This window comes from Balaenoptera physalus, assembly GCF_965194825.1.
Source record: "Balaenoptera physalus genome assembly, chromosome: 1".
Classification (NCBI taxonomy): domain Eukaryota; kingdom Metazoa; phylum Chordata; class Mammalia; order Artiodactyla; family Balaenopteridae; genus Balaenoptera; species Balaenoptera physalus.
In genome coordinates this window covers 92,503,447-92,527,127 of record NC_138882.1, presented here as the reverse complement: position 1 = coordinate 92,527,127, position 23,681 = coordinate 92,503,447, and the positions used below count along the sequence as shown (strand labels likewise).

General features: G+C 38.1%; 1 protein-coding gene across 1 annotated transcript in view; it reads right to left on the bottom strand.

Moving 5' to 3' along the window:
- Positions 1-8,303: 8,303 nt before the first annotated feature.
- Positions 8,304-23,681, bottom strand: part of GDAP2 (ganglioside induced differentiation associated protein 2) — an 80,060-nt gene continuing 64,682 nt past the window's right edge. Inside the window, exons 13-14 of the mRNA XM_082459235.1 lie at positions 20,999-21,142; positions 8,304-16,821 (exon numbers count right to left, since the gene is read on the bottom strand). Coding sequence (XP_082315361.1) covers positions 16,774-16,821; positions 20,999-21,142 — 192 coding nt within the window. The 3' untranslated portion in view covers positions 8,304-16,773. The remainder of the gene's footprint in view (positions 16,822-20,998; positions 21,143-23,681) is intronic.

The following is a 23,681-nucleotide window of genomic DNA, read 5'->3' as shown; positions in this document are numbered from 1 at the left end:
GCACCGAGCATCATGTGGGATCTTAGTTCCCCGACCAGGGATCGAACCCGTGCCCCCCTGCAGTGGAAGTGTGGAGTCTTAACTACTGGACTGCCAGGGAAGTCCCTATTTTTTCTTTTAACAATTATTTAAAAGCCTACTACACATCAAGGACTGTTCAAGGAGACATTGGGAATACTGCAATGAACAAAATGGAAATGTTTATGTCCATAGTCATTCATTCATATATATCCATATATATATTCATATACACCATATATATAGTAATAAATGTGATATTTAAACTGGTATGGCACTGGCACTGACCAGTCAGAAGAGATGCCAGCCATAATCTTGGAGTGGGGTTCTAGAAAGGCAAGCGGTGTTAACCTTTTAGTTGCTAGACTGTGAGGAGATCCAGGAAAACTGGGGGGGGGGATGGGATAACAAAGGACATTTGGAGGGCTCTGGATAGCAGCTATTTACCAACTCATATGGAGTATTCCAGTATTTTTAACAATTGATGTGGCTGAATATGAGCCCTGGTAATAAGTATCATGGGGAAAAATTAAATGGCATGACATGACCAAAGTATGAATGGAGTGATGTCCCAGAAATAGTCAAAGAAAAAACTCAAGTTTCAGAATGGGATTTCTTTGGGGGAATGCAATGAAAGAAAGTGGGAAGGGAGTAGTAGTGAATGTAGTACTTTAATGTTTTTAAGTCTCCATAAGCAACAGATTTTTTTTTTTAAATAAGTTTATTTTATTTTTATTTATTTTTGGCTGTGTTGGGTCTTTGTTGCTGCACACAGGCTTTCTCTAGTTGCGGCGAGTGGGGGCTACTCTTCGTCGCAGTGCGTGGGCTTCTCATTGCGGTGGCTTCTCTTGTTGCAGAGCACGGGCTCTAGGCGTGCGAGCTCAGTAGTTGTGGCTCACGGGCTCTAGAGCTCAGGCTCAGTAGTTGTGGCGCATGGGCTTAGTTGCTCCGCGGCATGTGGGATCTTCCCGGACCAGGGCTCGAACCCGTGTCCCCTGCATTGACAGGCAGATTCTCAACTACTGCACAACCAGGGAAGCCCCAGATTTTGTTTTTATAACATTCTGTGAAAACAAAATATCCTTAATCTTACTATTTACCTGGAGTGAGTCATGATCTCAAGGTCCTGATGTAAATGGTAAGGGTATATAAAGAACAGATGCTTTATAGGAGAGAATAAAAATTGGTAACATCTGAATTTAATAATGTTGGAACATTAATATCTCCTTCTCATTGACTTAACAGGAGGCCACGGGGTAGAAAGTAAAGTTGTAAGTAAATGACAAGCAGCAGAAGCAGCAGCAGACCTATTCTGAGTAACATACTGGATTCAGATTTGGTTGGCCTTGGGTAGTAAGGAATAGATAATGCACTCACGGCTGCATTTCTGAAGGCAAAAAATTGCATGTTAGTCTTAATAGGCTTTGGCTTCTCACTTTTCATGTTGAAGCAACTTGGACCCAATAAAAGTTTTTTTTTTTTTTTTTTTTGATTCACAGCATTACGTTCTATTTTTTTTCTATTTCTTTATTTATTTTCTTTATTTATTTATTCTTGGCTGCATGGGGTCTTCTTTGTTGCACGCGGGCCCCCTCCAGCCGCAGTGAGCGGGGGCCACTCCTCATTGCTGCATGCGGGCTTCTCACCGCAGTGGCCTCTCTCGCTGCGGAGCACGGGCTCTAGGCATGTGGGCTTCAGTAGTTGTGGTGCACAGGCTCGCGGGCTCAGTAGCTGTGGCTCACGAGCTCCAGAGCGCAAGCTCAGTAGTTGTGGTACACAGGCCTACCCGCTCTGCGGCATGTGGGATCTTCCCGGACCAGGGCCCTAATCTGTATCCCCTGCATTGGCAGGGGGACTCCCAACCTCTGTGCCACCAGGCAAGCCCCAAAAGTCATTTTTAAGTAACATTTTTTGAGAAAGTGATATTTAAGGGAATCAAAAGTTTTAAAAAGTGTGCCTGGGAGCTATGAGCAACTGTAGAGAAGGAAACATTTTAGGCCTTGTTTAATGCCTTTAATATCATGATTTCAAGGGCAGAAAGAAACAAGACACCTCCAAATCCTGTTTCCATACTTATGGTAAGAATTATCATCAGTATTATTCAGAGTATGTGAACAGCATCTTCTTTCAGTAGTTGGCCAAATATTTAAGGCAAGTTTTCTAAGTCTGAAATTTGTCTGGAGAGATGGTCCAAAACTTTAATTTCTTTCCCAAAGGTATCCCTGATCTTAAAAAAGATTAAGGATCACTGGCATAATGGAAAATTCCATGCATTCGTTAATTCAATAAGCATTTATACAATGCCTATTATATACCAGGTACTAGTCTAGGCACTGGGGATTTAGCACAGAGCAAGTCCAATGAGGTCCCTACTCTCAGGGCATTTGTATTGTATTGAGAGGGTTGGAGGGTTGATAAGTCAGACACCTGGGTTTAGACACTGGTATTGTAACCTTGAGCAGGTTATTTGCCTCTGAGCCTCCATTTCTTCATCTGTAAAGTGTGGATAATAAGAAGATTGGAACTAAAATGATTCAAAAATCTAGCACAAAGGTATAAATTCAATAAATGATAAGTGTTATTAAACTCCCTTCCCCAGGAAGAAATAGGTATAGGTCACAGAGCTATTACTAGTTCATTTTTATAGATAAAAACGTTACGCTCAAAGGGGTTGCATGATTGTGTTAGACCAGGGAGTGATTAATATAGCTATGATCTGGGCTAGCTAGTTGATAGATCAACTGGCTCTTAATTTTCTTCCTCCACATTGCTTTTCCCTAATGAGAACTTTGCTGGATTCATCAGCTTTAAAGAATCACTGAATTATTTTAAAAAGGGTTGGCAAAACTAAGGCCCACTACCTGTTTTCATATGGCCTTCAAGCTAATTGTGACTTTTACATTTTTTAACTGTTGAAAATGAAGAGAAATAGTATTTTAATATACATGAAAATTATTTAAATTTAAATTCCAGTCTCCATAAATAAAGTCTTATTGGAACATGGGCACACCCATTTGCTCAAGCATTGTCTCTGGCTGCTTTCACACTACAGCAGCACAGCTGAATAGTTGTGACAAGACACCATATGGCCTGAAAAACCTAAAATATTGACTATGTGGTCCTTTCGCAAAAATGTTTGCCAACCCCTGATTTAAAATGTTGTTTCCTCTGGAAGGAGAGACATACCAAATATATCATACGTCTTCTGAATTGGTAATATGAAACAACTTAAAATTAAGGCGCCAAGTGCATGTGATAAGTCTGCAAAGTGAGACACCTTGATCGTAGCAATTAGGATATTTAAATAAGACAACAGCTAATATTTATGAGAATTTTAGAACTATTAAGTCATTTGATCCTCAAAACGACTCTAAGAGGTAAGTACTCTTTACATATGAAAGAACTGAAATTCAAAGAGGTTGGGAAATGAGTCCAAGGTCACAGAGCAAGTAAATGGCTGAGATGTGATTTGAAGAGAAGCCTATGCTTCTATATACCAGACCAATACCGCTAATGGATAGCCCAAGAGTTTAAGAAGCTTTGTAATGGCAGAGTTACCAAATCTTCTCTGCCCTTCCAAAACCTATTACCTGATATTACCTATGGCTTGTTTCTTTACTTCAAGAACCTTTTCCCTTCCTGTAAAGTGGGGGAAATACCTACCTTGCAAGGTTATTGTAAGGATGAGAGATAATATATTTACAATGCCTGGTATCCTGTAGATGATAGCTGCTAGTATTTCATTACTATTGTGTAGGAAACATTTTTGTAAGATGCATGCACAGCAAATCTGCTGAGGCAACTCCGGGGTCAGAGGGAGGTGGTTGCTATATGAGAGAAAAAGACAGTTAAATATGTCCCCTAGGGCTTCCCTGGTGGCGCAGTGGTTGAGAATCTGCCTGCTAATGCAGGGGACACGGTTTCTAGCCCTGGTCTGGGAAGATCCCACATGCCACGGAGTGACTAGGCCCGTGAGCCACAACTACTGAGCCTGCGCGTCTGGAGCCTGTGCTCCGCAGCGAGAGAGGCCGCGATAGTGAGAGGCCCGCGCACCGCGATGAAGAGTGGCCCCCACTTGCCACAGCTAGAGAGAGCCCTCGCACAGAAACTAAGACCCAACACAGCCATAAATTAAAAAAAAAAAAAAAAAAAAAAATTTAAAAATAATAATAATAATAATTAAAAAAAAAAAAATGTCCCCTAGTCCCTGTAAGGCCTGTCGATCAGCCCTAGGTTGCCTGTTGCCTAAATTAGGCAGCTTATCCTCCTGGAGAGGGTTTCTGCACCTATGGTGAAGGAAAGGGGCAATAAATGCTGCTGAAGTTCGGATGAGGGGTTGGTAATCCACCTTGGAAGGTCAGCTCTTTACAGCTGATGGACAGTGCATGCTTCTATGCTAAGTATGGGCCCTCCATGAGACTCAGTATCAGCACGTGGAAAGGAAACAGCTGTCAATGCAGAAACAGGAGAGGCAGCAGTTGTGAGGTAAGGAAAGTAATTGTAAGTTGTACTCTAGAATTCTCTCTTGAGGAAGAAAATTGGGGGGACTGAGGCACAGGAAAGTGCTATGCCACTACTTTTTTTTTTTTTTAATGAAAGCTTCTTTTTATTTATTTATTTATTTATTTTTGGCTGTGTTGGGTCTTCGTTTCTGTGCGAGGTCTTTCTCTAGTTGCAGCGAGCGGGGGCCACTCTTCATCGCGGTGCGCAGGTCTCTCACTGTCGCGGCCTCTCTCGTTGCGGAGCACAAGCTCCAGACGCGCAGGCTCAGTAGTTGTGGCTCACGGGCCTAGTTGCTCCGCGGCATGTGGGATCTTCCCAGACCAGGGCTCGAACCCGTGTCGCCTGCATTGGCAGGCAGATTCTCAACCACTGCGCCACCAGGGAAGCCCTATGCCACTACTTTGAACCCCTAGGGTGGTGAACCAGGGGAAATATCTGCTACCAGATCAGACTTCAGAGTAATCTGGTGGCAGATATTTCCCTTGGTCACGCCACCCTAGGGGTTTCTCTTTCATCGATGAATATTAATTGCCTTCCTAGTGTGGGTCAGGCAGTGTGCCAAGTGCTGTGACGGTATTTTCTCCAGTGATTCTCCAACCATCCTGTGAAGCAGATATTGCCATCTACATTTTATGGATGTGAAAACTGAGGGTTAGAAGAGCTAAGTGGCTCTAAACACAGAACCGCACCGCTCGTGAGCATCCGTCAGGATTTGAATCCAGCCTTTTGACACCGATTCCACTGCCCTCTCAATTACTCCTTAGTTGCCACTCCTGGCTGGTGGCTTCTGTGGGTATTAATTTATTCAATGAATATCTGTTGAGACACTGTTCTACCACTGAGTGCAACATGAAGTGTCTTGGAGAACACACTGCAGTTAAGACCCAGACACAGGAGGGAGGCTGGAGGAGACTGGGAAGGGGGAATGACAGTGAATGGGTATGGGGTTTCCTGTTAGGATGTTGAAGATGTTCTAAAAGTAGATAATGGTGATGGTTGCGCAACTCTGAATGTACTAAAAACCACTGAACTGTACACTTTAAATACTTGAATTTTATGATACGTGAATTATATCTCATTAAAGCTGCTAAAAAAAGGAAAGAGAAAATAAACATACCAAAAAAGGATATACTCCATAAGATTAGAATAGAAACAGAAGTCTTTATATATTCAAAAAGAATATAATGTAGGGTTGTATTATATCATAATTTGATTTTGGTACATGTTACAATAAATCATAAACATAAAAATAAAACAAATAAAAAAACCCCAGATGCAGAGTGGTCTTACACTGTGTCACTTCACTACTGTGACTAAAAACGGGATTTTTGCCTTTTCCCTGCTTCTTGTGCAACTCCAATGGGGGTTAGGTGAGGTTCAAAATTGGATTTGCTAAGACAGCACACCAACAAGATGGATTCAACAGGAAAGTGTTAGCAGCTCTTAGTTCTGGCCTGTACTAAGTGCTGTACAAAGAAAACAACATGCAGCATTTTGGACTTCACTTGTCAAATGTTAAGGCTGATTTCTCTATGAATTGGAAATCCAGGTCTAAATGTAGAGAGGCATATACAAATTTAGACTTAGATATTCCTATTTGAAAAAATGCGAGTGGTTCTTGGCTTGCTCCTTTCCTTGAGTGAAAGCCATAATAACTAAAGTCTTTCAAGTTATTTTCCAATTTTGAAGAATTTGATGAGCTAGAGTAAACCACCCATAACATCAGTAAACATACCTTAATTAAACTGGAATTTTAAAACTGTAATTTACTTTAAGAGAAAGAGGAAAAAGTCAAATAAGTTGATATTAGGAACTGACTTTAAAGATGCTTTTAAGTCCCAGACTGTATTCTTATGGCGGTACATATTCAGCCCTATCTCTGATAACTTTCTATGCTAACCATATAGGATTAAGAGAAACAGTATTAAAAGGATAAACCCAAGGCATGAAAGATCTAGATATGCTTTCTAAATCATTACATAAAGCAAAAATTAACTTTAATGTGCATATATTATACTTACTAAATGAGGCACAAAGATTATACTACTGAAACACATTTCCAAAAGGTTGAAAACCAAGTTATTTTCTGGTTGAACAAAATTATTTGATATACAAATACTGGTGTTTCCTATTTCAATTAATCTAAGGTTACTATAAATGTTATGACTAAAGTCCCTTAGGAATTTAGTATCTCTCAAGGTTTGGCATATTAGTAGATCATTTCTGTTTATACTTTAAAGTTTATACCTTGATAATTCATTGATTGAAATCATGGCTGCTGTCTATATTAGGAGTTACTAGGCCAAACACCATTTGCTGACTCTGGAAATGTTTATTTTTTTCTGTGCTTACTCATTTCTAAGGAACACTAAACCATATGAATAAGAAACCCTTTCATCATTTCAAAGGGCTTAAGTCCTTAGTGTGACATAAATAAGGGTTGAAAGAGGATGAGTTCAAATAATTCCAGTTCAAAGAGCTGTGTCTCCTTTATTTAAAAAAATACTTAGCATAATAAAATAGCCAATGCTTGCTGCCAGGTGTTATTTAACATTTGTGTACATTATCTCTAGAGAGTACCCCGATATCCAAGAAGTGAAGTGGCAGAGAGATCGAGCAATCTGGCTAAAGTCACACTAGTAAGTGCCAGAGCCAGGATTACAACAGTGACTCTCAAAATTAACGTAGATCCCAATCACCTGGGGGAACCTTGATAAAATGTACCGTCTGATTCCATAGTTCTGGGGTGAGGCCTGAGAGTCTGCATTTCTAACAGGTCAATACTCTTGATCCACAGACTTGAAGTAGTAAGGTATTAGTACAAGATTCAGTAAAGGGCATCTGGGTGTCCCCCATTCTGTCTGCTCTAGAGCATATGCACATTTGGTGATAGAGGTTCTGGATACTAGGAGCTTCAGTTTACAGATATGTTCTAAGCTATGCCATGGGATTTTGTTCCAGGCAAAGCCGTGATCATGTGCCAATGCCCTTCTCTAACATTTGACATATCTCTAGTGGAGCATTTCTTTCATTACAGAGTAATTTACTTCTATTTGGCTGGAATATACATATACATATATTTAAATTGGAGTATAGTTGCTTTACAAAGTTGTGTTAGTTTCTGCTGTACAACGAAGTTGATCAGCTATATGTATACATATATCCCCTCCCTCGTGAGCCTCCCTCCTCCCCCCCCCCCCCCCCGCCCATTCCCACCCATCTAGCATGTAGTAGACTGCCTGGATTATTGCCAAAAGCTGGGCACCAAATTCCTATCCTTCTCTTTCTGGGCCCACAGTTAGTCTACATTCCCTACCTCCTGACCTTGCAGTCAGGTGTAGCCGATGACTGAGTTCTAAATAGTGGAATATGAATGGAAGTGATATGTGTCACCTCCAAGTCTGGCAAAAAAAAATCTTGTGGGCAAGTCCTCCGGGTTCTTTCCCATCTGCCAGCTTGAAGTGGAAAAGTGTATATCTTTCACATGTTGAAGATGATGGAGCCGTCTCTGAACCAGGACTTGGAGACGAGTGCTTGCTCACCAGTAATATCTGTTCAGGCTTCATGTGAGAATTAAATTTCTATTGTGTTTAAGCCATTATGCATGTTCAGTGTATCTGTTACAGCAGCTAGCACTGCTTTAATGTATAGATCCTTAGTAACTATTTACTAAGTGAGTGGAAGAAGTATAGTATTTCTCTGTATTGTGGTCTTGCTCATTGATTCAGGAACAAATAAAGGAGAGAATTTCTATGCTATAAAACTAAATGTCAGAAAATGGGTTCATAGATAAGAATTTACTTTCTCCTGCAAAAGCCTCCATAATTTTAATGTAGAGCTTATTTTGGCATGCTTTTGGCACTTGATAGGGTAGCAATGCCAAAGTCTGTGCAGTTTTCCAGGTGGTGTAAGATCATCATATTCGGATCAGCATGTCCTCAGTGTTATTTGATTTCCAAAGAGGTGGTTTTAAATGCTGCTTTCTTGTTCAACTTTGCTGGAAGGAGGAATTTTTATTCAAGAGGTGGACAGTGAATGGGAGTGAACGGATGGTTGGGTAAAAAACTAAAACCTCACACCTATAACTTCAAATGAACATTTACCTCTCACCCTCAAATGTTTTCACAGACCCTGATGATGACTGATAACCTCTGCTGTTAATTCCCGAACTTGGTCCTCCCCTGGAACTTGGCTAAGCCAAGTGCAACATAAATAAAAAATAAATGATGAAAAAAATAAACCCTACTTTGGAGGACATAAGAGGGAATGTGAAAGTCAAGCAACTGTGCAAACATAATTAAACCAAAGGGCTCTAGCTACAGATGGCAAGGTCATCCTCAAAGTACCTACAATTCCCATGATCTGGCTATGAGTCCAAGCTGCCTTAACCTGCCTGGGCCTCCATTTCTTCATCAGTAAAATGACAGGGTTCAGTGGTTCTCCACTGTCGGAGAACCAATGCCCCCTTTCATAATAAATTTTAACACCTACTTTACTATAAGAAATAAAATTCATAGAAAACATAACCCACCTTATTTTAAAAAAACAATGTTATAATTCATAATTAGCATTTCAAAATGAAAATGCCAGACACGTCTGAACTAGAAGACATAATTAAACAGTCAAATTCTTTATATACCTACTTATAAAGAATAAATTTGGATTTTAAAGAAGCAAAATATCAGAGGGCATTATATCCAAATAATAAAAGAAAAGTTAACCAGTCTTAAAATGAGTAAGAGAAAGAGGAAAATAACTTGAACTGAAGTAGGGCTCACAACCCAAATCAAATAACAGACTGCTACAATGGAGAAAATCAGGTAGAACTGGGCTGTATCTATCATGTGAAGCCAGAAAAATTTTCTTATGCTGTGATATGGGATAGGCAGTGAATAACACAGAAAACATATCTTTTATCTTGATAACTCACATGTATGGAGAGGCATGCATTCATTGAACTTAAAAGATCTTGCTGGGGTTTCCCTGGTGGCACAGTAGTTAAGAATCCGCCTGCCAATGCAGGGGACATGGGTTCGAGCCCTGGTCCGGGAAGATCCCACATGCCGCGGAGCAACTAAGCCCGTGCGCCACAACTACTGAGTCTGCACTCTAGAGCCTGCGAGCCACAACTACTGAAGCCCGCACACCTAGAGCTCGTGCTCTGCAACGAGAAGCCACCGCAATGAGAAGCCCGTGCACTAAAATGAAGAGTAGCCCCCGCTCACCGCAACTAGAGAAAGCCCACATGCAGCAACAAAGACCCAACGCAGCCAAAAATAAATAAATAAAATAAATAAATTTATTGCTGATGGCAGAAAGAGGCTGGAGTGGAAAAAGAATCAATAATTTCCACAACGTAGATTATTATCATGCTTCTACATAAGATGGCATAAAGGGAAGTATTTTTACAACAGATTTTAATAAAATTCAATGACAGCCTCACATTTCATGTGTCTCCACTACTCTAACAATTTCTGCAAATGTTTTAGTAAGTAGGGAAAGAATTTAAATTTGCTACATACTATCTTTGTTAATAAATGAGTTCCTCTTACAACTCCCTCCTGGTATTTTCTCCCAACACCTAATTAGAAAAAAAGCTAAACAATAAATAAAAATTTAAAAAACCCAGCCAACAGGTATGCATGTTCATTTTTCAAAAGTCCAGATTTTTTTTTAACAGAAAACTAGGAAATGATAGACTTCCTAGAAACTATTTTAAAGGACAGTTAGAACAATTTTTAAAAATATGTTTCACAGGTGAAAATTAAGATGTTTGCATATTATTTCTCAGACTATCAAGGAATATCAGGATAATACTGGTGGGGGGAAAATCATTTTTCTGCAAAAAAGCTATATTGAGATTCAGTGAGAATCTCATGCTACCATTAGTTATAGATCTTAAATGTGCAAGAGAACAATAATGCACAAGTGGAGCCTAATGGTCCTAGTATCTCTTCACTGGACCACAACCTAGCATGACAGCCTTTAAAAGAAATCTACATTTATTCTGTGTCAATTTGATTATATCAGTACATCACACAATCGTTAAAAGGAACCTTAGTCATTTCCCCTCCAGGGAAACATCATTAATTTTATAACAAAAATTTTGAGAAAATACAATTTAACATTAAATAACTTTTTAAATAAGCAACTTAAGTTGATGTTCTATATTAGATTATTTTTTATAAGGGCATGAGCTTTGGAGTCAGACTTGGATTTGAACCCCAGTCCTATAACTCAATATATAGGATAACATATATAAAGAGTTTAGCAAAGTTGAAGGCACATAGTAAGTCCTCAAATGGTAGTTATTATTATTTCTAATCAAAGCTATGGTAGCTACCATTTATAAACACTTACTATGCATGCTTTATTAACATGACTGCATTTATTTCTCTTAATTATTCAATGAGTATTATTATCCCTGAATAATACCTGAAAACAGTGAGGTTCAGAAAATGTTGAGAAACATGCCTGAACCCAGGTGTGTCAGAAGCCAAAGGACCAATGCTGTTAAACACCATGAAAAATCCTTGTTGGGAGGGAGAGAGAGAGAGAGAAGGAGAAAGGGGAATTAAGAGCCTGTGTATGTGTTTGCGGGATGGGAGATCCATGAGTTTACTATGAGAATTAGACATTTTTCATGTTGATGAAAATTCTAAAAAATTAATATTCATGTTCTGAATTATCTGGATAACTACCTTAAAACCAAATATTGCCAGAATGTTTCAGTGACTAGGTCTGCATTTGTCTTTACTTGAAAGTTAAAGCCGGGTTCTGCTTTAGTTGTGGAAAGCTTATGGAGAACAGAGAATAACTTAATATAAGGGAAATGATGCATTCAAGCTAGATGAAGACCAAATAACATCACTATGTGCTAAACAAATGTAAGGAATAGTTTGAACAGAGAGAAAGAGTGGGAGAACTGAGTTACCACATAGCACGTGGTAGTGGTGCATGCTAAACACAGAAGAACCTGTATTACAGTACTCAGTACCGTAATCATGTTACTGCTTCGTTTTGGCAAAACATCATCATCCGTCGTACTTAGTTACTGTTATTCTAAACTGTATTAGTTTTATAGTTTTGCTTGTGTCTGATCTGTAAACTTCTTTTGGTTTTATAGTTGTGCGAGAGCTATAAGCATAAGGCATTTACATGTAGCTTTATGTTCATATATAGTTAGGTAACATTATAATAAACAAAACCTGAGGAGCTAAGAGAATTTTTCCATATTAAAAGGGGATGTGCATTATTCAAGTTTGAGAAACACTGGTCTATACTGCGCTGCTTGTGTGTTTGGGCTTCAGCAGCACTTAACCTCTATCACCACCTACCTCACAGGATTTTTAAGAGGATTAAATGAGATGAGGAATGTGTGAGTGCTTGGCCCACAGAAGGAATTACACTGATAGTTCTGTCTGCTTTACTGGAAACAAGGAAAATATGGAAGCTAAATATGGTCTTAGGCTCTTTTACTCTAAGTGTGGTCTTGGAACCAAGAGTATTGATATTACTTAAGAGCTTGTTAGAAACGGAGAATTGGGGACTTCCCTGGAGGTCCAGTGGTTAAGACTCCACGCTTCCAATGCAGGGGGCGTGGGTTTGATCCCTGGTCAGGGAACTAAGGTCCCGCATGCCTTGTGGCATGGCCCCCCCCAACAAAAAAAACAAAAAAAAAAAGAAAGAAACTGAGAGTCCCAGGCTCCACCCCGACCTACTGTATCAGAATCTGCATTTTAACATATTCCCAGCTGATTTAATATATGCACATTAAAGTTTGAGAAGCACTAGTCTAGGTCTCCATAGAGATGGTCGACAATAAAATTCACTGCATTTTGAACTGCTCTGTAGGCTAATTTTGGTGGTTAGAGAAATGCCGGGTGTAAATGGCCAAAAAAGACTGTCCTATCCTGGGGTTCAATATAAACATTACCATTTTACTAACCGGTTCTTAATGGCTGTATGTGTATAGGGTGGGACTCTCTTTAAAAGGGATCTAACTTCTAATTCAGAAAGAACAAAGTATATTTTTAAGTGCAAAATATTCATAAAAACTTTCTGAATTTTGAATAAACAAGTTTTAAGATCACATCAATCAAAACTTTGTTAGGTCTCTTTTGCCCAATTGCAAAACTTTGTTAGGTCTTCTTTGCCCAATAGCAATTAAAATCATTTACATATGTTAAGCTCTTATTTAAATATTTTGGTCCACAACATCTGGTTTGACAAAGTCTTGGCTCAGTTTATGATGATTGTGTGCTTATACTAACAAAACACATTACCAAAAAAAAATATGATTGTGTATACAAAATGTATTAGTGTTAACTGTTCAACAAAAATAGTAGATCACATTCACCACTTATGATTTTGTCAGTGTAATTCACCTAGAGAATACCTCTGCTTTTCTTCTTGAACTCAGAGGCCCTAAACATTTAAGTCATGTTGTATTTACTTAAAAAGATTCAAAGATACTGTTCTTGGAAGCATAGAAAACAAAGTTAACAACTAATATCCAAGAGAGCCACTAATATTTAAAATGACCTTGATATCATCTGTTCAAGGGTGATTTGGGTAGAATCAAAGCTTAAACTAGGCTATTTATTGTTTTATGTTCTCTACTTATGGGCCATTTAAACCACATCCAAAGAATGAAAAGCAAAGCAGATTACTGTGTGTAAACATAAATATGTATGTAAATATGTATACATATACGTATATATGGTTAGACTTACTAGGCAATCCTTATAATCTCTGGGGTTTATGATACGATTTAGATTACAGGTAGAACCCTCCTCTACCCTTCATGGTCTCAGGAAATAGCAAACCAAGAGTCCATCCCATAGCATGAAGTATATTAGCGCCAGTACAGGTGAAACACTCTAGTGCATGTTGATTATGGTGACCATAACTTAAGAGAACCACAATCTAAACCTCACTGGCTAACTCCAATATTAGAGGTCTACATGCTATCTTGCAGTCCTTTCGGTCCTTATTACACTCAATCCCTGTTCCTAGAACCATACAATTCTTCTCTTTCCAGTACTTCAAATTCCAATCATTTCTGTTCATATATTAAGCAATTTAAACTCTATATACATACATACACAATGTACCAGGGGAAACACAAAGAGTGAGTTTTAGCTTCTAACTACATTTTCTTGCTTTCCTATGAACTGCTGCAAAGAAAAGATTAAACCATTACCTACAGTTTGAATTTCTTAAACAATATCTAGGCAAACAGAAGACAGGCAGAAATAGGCAAGCCACGTTTTTCTAATACAGTGATTACACTCATCTCTCTCTAGAAATAGGAGATATTTTAATCATTTTAAACTTCAGATATTTGATCAAAAATCTACATCCATTTATGCTACCAAAAATCCTGTTAATTAGTCTCAAACTACTGCAGATGGATTACTTTGCAAAAAATAAATATAATAGAGCACCAGCCGATGAACTAAGATATATATTAAAGAAGATCTTTAAAATATGAACCACTTGGTCTCTAAGGTTTAAGAGTCTAATAAATACTGAGTTTTTTTCAAGAGGTCATTTTTGCTATCTAGAAATAATGAAATAAATATAGATTAATTAAGAATCCAAATATATGCTGAAGCAAGAAACATACTTGTTTTATAATTCACATTATGCCTTGCAAGAACTAATTAATGAATTAAATTAATATTTTGTAAGTAGTTTCTTCCCCAATTCAACTAGCATTTGGCATGACCAAAGTTTAACTAAATTAAGGACTTGCGGGTGCTCTGAATTAACATCAGATGCTAGTGGTCATCTCCACCCCTTTATCCTCCCTCTAATGTGTCCTTGAAGGTGGCATGTGTTACCCAGGCTATCCAACCTTCTGACAAAGGCAGATATATAGTGAACATTACTTTATCATTTCAATATCAAGGTCACTATGTTCCCCTCCTAGGATTTAGTACGTTGAAAGACCTTCATTACATAACACTTCAGACAGCTATAAAAGCATGTACTTGGTCCCATACCAAATTCAGTTTCACTGAGCAGAGCAACCTTATCTTTAGTCACCATTAAATTATAAAATGCAGTTGATATGTACATAGTCCCATACCACTTTTACACCCTAGGACAGCAACTGAACATTCTTGCTTGTGTTACTAATCATTAGTATACTGTTGCGAATATACCAAAGGGACATCCTTTCAAAATTATTGCCTATAAGAAATTGTAAAATTTGCTCCCTTTCAAATAGTAAAGTAGCTTGCACCCTCTATTATCTATAGAGGAAATGATTCAGGCCAGATGCCAACGTGAGGTAGCCAAGTCCAGGTTTAACAGAGAAAAGATGGCATATTTCTACAACTGCTCCTAGTGAAACGACACCTCATATATACTGGAGAAGATGAAGCTAATTTTTCAGATTTCTAAAGGTCAAGGCTCAAGGGATGAAAGGAGTACTGTTTGAGATGAAGCTTAATACCAGACATTTGACTGGCTGTCTAGACCTGATGACTTAGGGAACATAACAGGAAGTCCTTAACAAGTAAGTATATGTAAGGAACACGTGGTTTTGATTTCTGGCACAAAGCAAATGTGTCCATTACATGCAAAAGATAAGACTGCTTATCTGAGAAATGTAAAGCCCCTTCTTGCTTATATGGGAAAACAGAGGATGGGGTTAACACAACTATGGGCGGGGGTGGGGGTTCTCTGGAATAAATGAAGAAATATGTTTCTTTTATCTCCACTGAAGAATTAATTTGGACATAGGGGAGTGGGGCCCTTGGAAGCACCAATCCTGAGCACATTAGAACAGAAGAGTTCTACTTTTTCTTCTCCGAACTGCCAGTGTACATGATGGGGTGAGAGAGATGGGGAGTGAATGTAGGATTCAAAAGGAATATGAAGAAACCCTGATGGGAATGATAATGGTTTGACCTTAATTCAAGAAGTAGTGTTTAAAACGGCTAACATATGCCTCTTGTTAAAGTGTAGCACTGAAAGAGGAGTAGGACAGAAGACATTCTGGACAAAGTAGGAAGGAGGTCCTAAGGGTTGGCATTTTGCACCAACAGCTGTTGTCCCAAGAAAACGGAAATCACTCAAAAGGTGCCAAAGACAAGAGGAGTGCCTTGTCGCACTCCCTCAAGGATATTTGTTATCATTTAAAAACTAACTAAAGACACCCCACCACACAAACTCTCCTAGCATTTTTCATCCAAAGACGTCAAAAACCCTTTCTAAATGTTATCCTCATGATACCTCTGTGAGGTAGGTAGCATAATTCTAATTTTTATTCAAGCTAAGGCACAAATAGAGCCTGAGTTGCAAAAGTGGTCTGGAATTTTGTTCACTGCAACACACTCCCTTCATTTTGATGTAGGCAACTCAAGACACACTGCTAGGAAATGTCCTTAGAGAAAGCAGACCTAAGAGCCAAACAAAATCATTCATGACTCTGGGAAAGCGGCACTCTCTCTAACACTCACTGATGGCGTCTTAGGAGACGCCCTCCACTTAAGAGGACTAATATGTGCAGTCCTGTTGAATAAGGAGACCAAACCATCTATGATGATAGGAAAAAGGCTGAAGAAACAGTCTTCTTGTTTTCCCCCACTGCTGAGACCAGAACAGTGACAATCTTAAATCATACCATCTAAGGAACTTTAGTCCTTAAGTCTCGGTCTTAACTGGTGCGGTAAAATTCTAAGACCTATATTTTGCTAACGATTTTGATGTTTTTGATCAGATACATTTCTACATCCTTGATCCCAGACAATTCTCTTTTATCATAACTGAATTATCTGTATAAAACGTAATGCCAGGGTCTGAAGCAAACAAGGCATCCATTCAGCATACATTGGTTCCATATATTTTGAGAAACACTTGAGTACACAAAGAAAGCGTGCAATGTTAAAGAGATGATGTGAACAATATTGTGGCTTGTCTAATGGAGAATCCAGTGTCCTTTCAGGAGACTGAAGATACTCAAAAGTTGCTCCCCAATTTCTATTAACAACCCTCGAAAAGTGAACATTTTCATTTGATACAAATATACAAATTTAAAATAAGTGCACAGTTCAGAATGGCCTACCATTTTCAGATTGTTTATGTGCCAGAAAATATACAGTCAATAAAAAAATACCAGAGAGGTGGGGACAAAAGGCTCTCTGGAGCTGTACAGCAAAAATGAATATCACTTCAATAGGTAGTGATCTCTGGAGAAAGTGGTGTCCTTAGAAACCAGCAGCACTGAAAGATAGCAGATCACAAATCTGGTGATGGGGGATAAGATGTATAATAAGGCCCATTTTCCTGCAGAAAGAAAAAAAGACAGGAACATTAAATAATAAGTCAATGTAATTGGGAATGTAAAAGAAAGGGATTTAGAGCCAATGATCTAACGTATGGAAAATGTCTAGCACATGCCTGGCCCTGAGCAGGCCCTCAAGCCAACAGAGCAGTTCCACTGGAGTCAGTCAGAGTTGGTATAATGTAGGTAGAGGTAATCAGGATGATGATATTTAAAAATATTACCATTTATTGAACATTCTATATGCCAGACACTTAATCAGCACTTTTCTTTCATTATCCTTTTATATCCTCACAACATAATGCCAAGAAGTAGGTAACATCCTCATTTTACAGAACAGGAAACTAAGGATCACACAGATGGCATAACTCACCTTAGGTCACCAAGCTGGCAACCAGGAGAGCCTGAATTTTAAATCCATGTCTATCCAAATCTAAAGCCCAGATGATGATGATTATTATTTTTTAAACATCTTTATTGGAGTATAATTGCTTTACAATGGTGTGTTAGTTTCTGCTTTATAACAAAGTGAATTTTTTGTTAGGCTGTGTTGTCTTGCTGTGTGCTGAATCTTTGAGTTATGAAACAAAAATCATCATCAAGGAATTTAATAATTACAACTGTGTTGGCAGAAATGAGTCTTCTCCATGACATGCCTGAGTGGCGAGGCTTTTAACAATGACAGTTTTTAGGGCATTCAAGATCAAGGTGGAGAAATGAGTGCTAGAACTTTAATGTCAAATGTAGAAAGCAATAAATCAGTGTAAGGAAATTTTTTGACCTTATTTTGGCTAACTTTATCTTATAAAAGTCAAGACAGTTAGCTTTATGGTAGATAGACCCTAAATTACATTTATGAGACTTAAGATTCATTTCTTGTTACTTAGGAAAGTATTTCTTTGACAAGTAACTTGTTTTTCAGTAAACCATAAACAAAAAATGTTTAATATGAATGTAAGATAATAGTTAGATATGGAGAATGAAAGGTAGGATGAAAACAGCGTTGCTTTAGGGTATATTTACATTATAGTTATGGAGCATTAAATCCATCCAGTCTTGAACATAATAGGCAGTTAAATGTTATTTGAGTGACTAAGTGAATCAAAAGCTCTGCCATTCTTCAGAGCAGATGCCCTGGAGGAGAAACTGATCCTGGGACCATAACCAGGAAAACAAGAGAATATCTAGGAAAACTTACTTTCTTCTTCTTTTTTTCTTTTCTTTCTTTTTTTTTTTTTTTTAACTTTCTGATTATAAATCTGACCAGGTTAAAAAAAAAAATTTCAGTAGAAACAAATCCAAAGATTGGCTACATTTTAGGATACTTGACAAAAATTAATGAAAACATTTTTTTTTTGTATTTTAGAATTTCCTACCAGGATCTGTTATACTAATCACTCCAGTATCCTCAATATGCATAGAAGCTATGCTTAAGAAACATGCCTGAAGAGAGAAATCTATCCTGAAGTTCAACTGAAAAGAAATGGTTCACGATCCACCTTTAAGATTTCTCCATTCCATTCCACTACGGTATTTTTCTAGGCTTCCTGTATCTACATTAAATTGTGATAAAGTAAGAAGGGAAAATCTAATTCTTAATGCTATGAAATAAAGCTTTTATATTAGTCTCACACTGTGGAAGAGACTGCCGAGCAATCGAATACTTTCTCTATCTCTGGAAACAATCACAGAACTTTGAAGAATTGTTACCAGGTAAATCTCTACACTCTCTTCTTTGACTATAAGAATGCTGACTAGCTCCCTTTCTGAAATGATCTCAGTGCCATTTTGATCTAGATAGATAAAAATTACCTTCTAATTACCGTCAAAGATTCCTTTTAATCCTATAAAATTTATGTCACTAAGTCACATAAGACCCAGAAAAATAGAAGCTCACTGCCAACAACCAACCACGTCATACCTTCACCAAGTAAAGGACCTACTATGGGCAAAGCACACTTGAATACGATAATAAAACTGACCAACTCTACACTCGTTTCCTTTTCTCTAATCATATTTTTAATTCTTCCTAGCAAAGGAAAACTTTTCTTTACAAGGTACTATCCAACCACCTTCTAGACTTTCACCTCAGTGTCCCATGGGGCACCTCAAACCTAGTGTGTCACAAACTGAACAGACCACCTGTCTGTTTTCTCCAAGACACCCCCCCCAGTGCTCTTCCTCCAAATTGCCTCTCTGGGATGGTGGCGACACCATTCTCCAAGTCTCCCAAAGCAGAAACTTTGTTAGTCACCTCAGGCTTCTTTCCTCTTTCATTCCTCCCAATGGCTGGCTGCTCAGTCACCATGATGCTGTGGATTCTATTCCCTAAAACGTCTACTTCTAACTATCTCTAAGATCTTCAAACCCTTGCCATTACCACTACCGCTGCCTGGCTCTAGTCTCATTTCTCCTCTGGCTTCCTCTGACAGCCTCTTATTTATCCTTGTCTACAGTTTTACCCTTGTCTGGTCCCTCTCTACACTGTTTCTTTAGCCATCTTTCTAAACAGGAACACAATGGCAGTTCTCCCTTGCTCAACACTCCCCACCAACTACGAAGGAGCCAAAGTACCGCAGCATAATGTGCAAAGCTGCAGTGTATCTAGGGATCTGCCCTCTGCCTGCCCTTTCCACATCATCTCCTGACACCTTCTTCTGTTTCTTCTCTCTTTTTATTCCTTTCTTTGGCCTTTATATATAGATGGCCTAATATCTCAGTTTTAGAAAGCTCTAATACAGGTACAGAAAGGTGATCCAGTGACCTAAGTGTTAGATTGTAGGTTATTTTATTTCATTTTGATTAATCACATTATTAATTAGGCCTGTATTTGATATACAAAATATTAAAAAAAAAACACTAAAAACACATACACACAGAACAAAAAAACAAAACCAAGCTTGAGTGTGGTGTTGATATTTAATGAAAGCCTGCTTTGTAGGCCATTAAGTATATAGAAAACGTGTTGGCTTAAAAACTGGTCTTTTGGGTTTCCTAACCAGCACATCCTAACTTATATATTTCTACACCAGAAAATAAATGATAAATCTAGACATTAGCTTTGAATCATCATTCCAAATTTTTGGTATCAAAATGTGTTTCAGTGCCTTTCACATTTCCAGCTATCCATTTTTTTTTAAATATTAAGAAGAGTGATATATAGTTCAAAAAAATAATAAGGCAATTTTCTGCTCTACCAATCTGCAAGAAATAAAACCGGATGCTCTTTTTTTCTGCCTCCCATATATTCAACAATCTTTGTATTTATGATCCAGTGACTCCAATTACAAATCCTCTTTGTGCAAAAGCAAAACATGACATTTTGTTAGCCATTAGAACACATTAAATACTTTGCTCTTCACATAAAGGGTAACAGAAATCATAACTGAAGTTGTAGAAACGTTAGAGAGAAAATGTCTTGTAGGATATTTACTTTACCTATGTTGTACAATAATTAAGGAAGAATAATTCATTTTAAGCTTAATATAACCTGCAAATATATTCTCTGATTCATGCATAAAAATATGCAATCAGCAATAATTAAATAAGGCAATTGATAACCTTTTGGCCAAGCGTGTTACTTACTTCTCTGTTTTTAACTACTAAAGTGATAGCGTGAATAAGTACAATGGAATAGAGCTTTGAAGAAATTCTAGAGTAGTCCTTTCTTAGTGTTTAATAGATTCATAAATGTATCTGTAAGGAATATTGTATTGGTTGTCACTTATACAAACTTTTAGCAAAATGAAACTTCTCATAGGGTAAAGACTAGGATAGGCGACCTGGCTTACAATTAATGCTGAAAATGTCGGACACCAACAGATTCTTCTGGCTCTATTTATGCAGATGAAAAGCCCTTCAGTCTTAACAAAATTAGGGAGAGGTGTATCTCAAAGGTGGTGGAAAACTGACAGCACAAGCAAGGATTGGCTATAAACCTACAGCAGAAATACTTCCCATTGAAAAGTTTACTGGGGGAAAGGCGCCCCCCTTAGAACCAAGCATTTTCCTAAAGTTACCACAGGAAAAGAATGCCAAACGATACTATCAAGTTTATTAAAAGACATTAATTGCATTATTATCATCTCACAATGAAACGATGACGTGCTCAGACGCACTTGCACTATAAAATAGTTAAGATAATACAGCAGGTAAGGGAGAATTCCTGCTACTTCTTACCCTGGCATCATATTCAAGGACAAAAGGAGGAAAGTCGATCTGTTCTGGCGAGATGGCAGAAAACAGCTGGTGGAGGCTGTCCACATGGTGGATTTTGTCCTTCAGTCCTGAGACAGAAAAGGTGGTAAAAAACCATGTTGATACCTGATTAATAGAAGAAAAAAAAATAATTTAAGCCAGTGGCCTGAATTGGAAATAACACACATGATTTTGAAAATTTATGCTAGGTAAAAACTATTTCAAAATTGAAATTGATATCAAAAAAATTTGTAACAAGCAGTGTTTTTCAAAGTGCAGGTTGTAGTGCATCAGTGGATTATGCAATCAGTTTAGTGGATTGTGAACAGTATTAAAAACAACAGAAAGAAACATGCTAGAGCAACAATTAGTAGGGAATGTAGTAAGATGAGCTTTGTCTCATGAAGCTTCAGTTTCTGTTACATGTCTATGTGCTCCAGTGCGTGTCATGTGTTGGGATGTAATATAATATGCTTCTTACTGTGGGCTGTGGTCAAAACCACTGCATTATTTGATGGAAGAACTGATTCACTGGTACTTTGAAAATGGTTAACATCTCCAAATCTCATAAACTCTTTTCATTACTTCAAATGAGACTGAAAATTTTTGCCAAGTTTTGAGACATTTATTTTTCAGTTGACACTTGGCATGCAGTCTCTTTCTCAGTCAAAGTGAATCTTCTGCAGACGTGGAGCCACCTTTGCTCATTTCACTTCACGATATTGCAATCTTTCTATAAAAGCTAGTCTGCAAAATTTGTTGGTTCCAAAAAAAGAGAGAATTCTTGATAGCAAACAATACTGGCATGAGCTAGGCAATAGCTAGAATTTACAAATTCTTGTTCATCTATCCAACCTGACAATCATAATTAGTCATGTTTACCAACAGCTTATACAACAGTTCTATGAGGTAGGTACAGTGTTACTGCTATCCTCATTTTATTTAAAGAAGGTAACATATGCATATGAATTCTCAGTGCACTGGCATAGTACATTCCAGTATATAACTGGGTACATTATAAATACAGTACATGCCACTTTGGGCACTTGCCAATCATTTTTAAAATTTCTCTTTGACACCCTATCATGTTTTTCAGTGGTTGCTCCAAACCTTTCACATATTCCTGGTCCCTAATACAACACACTGTCTTCATACCTACTTATGAGAAAAGGCATGGAATAACAGAGACAACATTACACTTATCTCTATCAGAATCTTATCCAAATTTCCAAGACTCGGTAGGGACTCATCTCTACCATTATTTCTCCCTTACAGCTCCAAACAGATTACCCCCTCTACTGAATTCACATAACCTTATGTTTAAATCTCATTTATAGCATTTATCTTACTTCACAGGAATATAAGTAGTTTCTTATATTCACTTCTATAATTTCCCTAGTACTTGGCAGACAATCATAGAATGGTCTAAAGTTTTAGAAGGTACAGACAGACCATGCATTCTCAAGTATTTGAAAAAGAATGAATGAATGAAGATAAGGCCTATTTCATACTGAGTTTCATGGCCTGGGTCACTATTCTATTTCGGCTATACGACCAATGACTGGTATAAGGCCTCAGATACTAACATTACCCTCTGTATCCTCTCATCTTACCAAGCTTATTTGGAGGGTAGTGGAGGGGGCGGGGAGGCACTCAGCCTTTCTAGAACCAAGTGAGTTAATTTAAATCAGATTAGATTGTCACTTAATTACACTCCAATCCCCAGTGTTTTACATCAGTTATTTTTTGTTTTCAAAGCACATGCTGTTTTATACCTAATTGATACAAACTTCTGGAAACTAGATTAGGAGCTCTGCAACCAGTTAGCTGATAAACTAGTAAGAGCTACGGAGAGACCATGAAGATTTCAGAGATTCTAGGAAGAGTTTAAGAAAATAAAGATTGTAGAGTCAGAACGGAGAAGAACCTTGCGGATGTGTCAGGGGATACACTGTGCAAGGAGTTACACATCTACCGGGAATCTACTATGTGCTAAGCATTGGGCACAGCTGTAGGTGATACAGGGTAACAGTGACCTGGCCACTCCTTTAATGGGGGCTTAGACTCTAGAAAAGGAGCCAGCTCATAAGCATAATAACAACAACTTCCTAAGGCAAAAAGTACTAAATGCAATGAATGGCCCAAAGAAACACATGAATACCTATCACAGGCAAGGAGCTGTGCTACGTGGAAAAAGGTATAAAATTACGGAACTAGAAGGGACTACACAGGGTATTTGTGTTCCACTGTCTCTTACCTCAGGACCTTTTTACATGCTGCTCGTTTAGTCCTGAAACCTTTTTCCTCAATTCTTTGCCTGGCTAAGAATTGTCCTTCAGAGTTCAGGTCAGAACTCACCTCTGTGAGGAAGCTTTCACTGAGTACCTACACTCCAGCCAAAGCTGGAGAAGCATCTTCCCTCTAAGCGTTCCAACAACGCCGTGTTTACTCATATTACTATATAACTGACACTCTGTGTGGTAGTAGCTGATTCTCTCAATAGACTAAATTCCCCCGTGTGGGGATTCTCTTCTTCAATACCATATTTATAGGGATTTATAGGGTCTAACTAATGCTCAACATGAAAAGTAAGCAATTCAACATGTGTTGAGAGAATTAACAAATACTTCTGGACTTATTACTTTAGTACTATTTAGGGATGGTC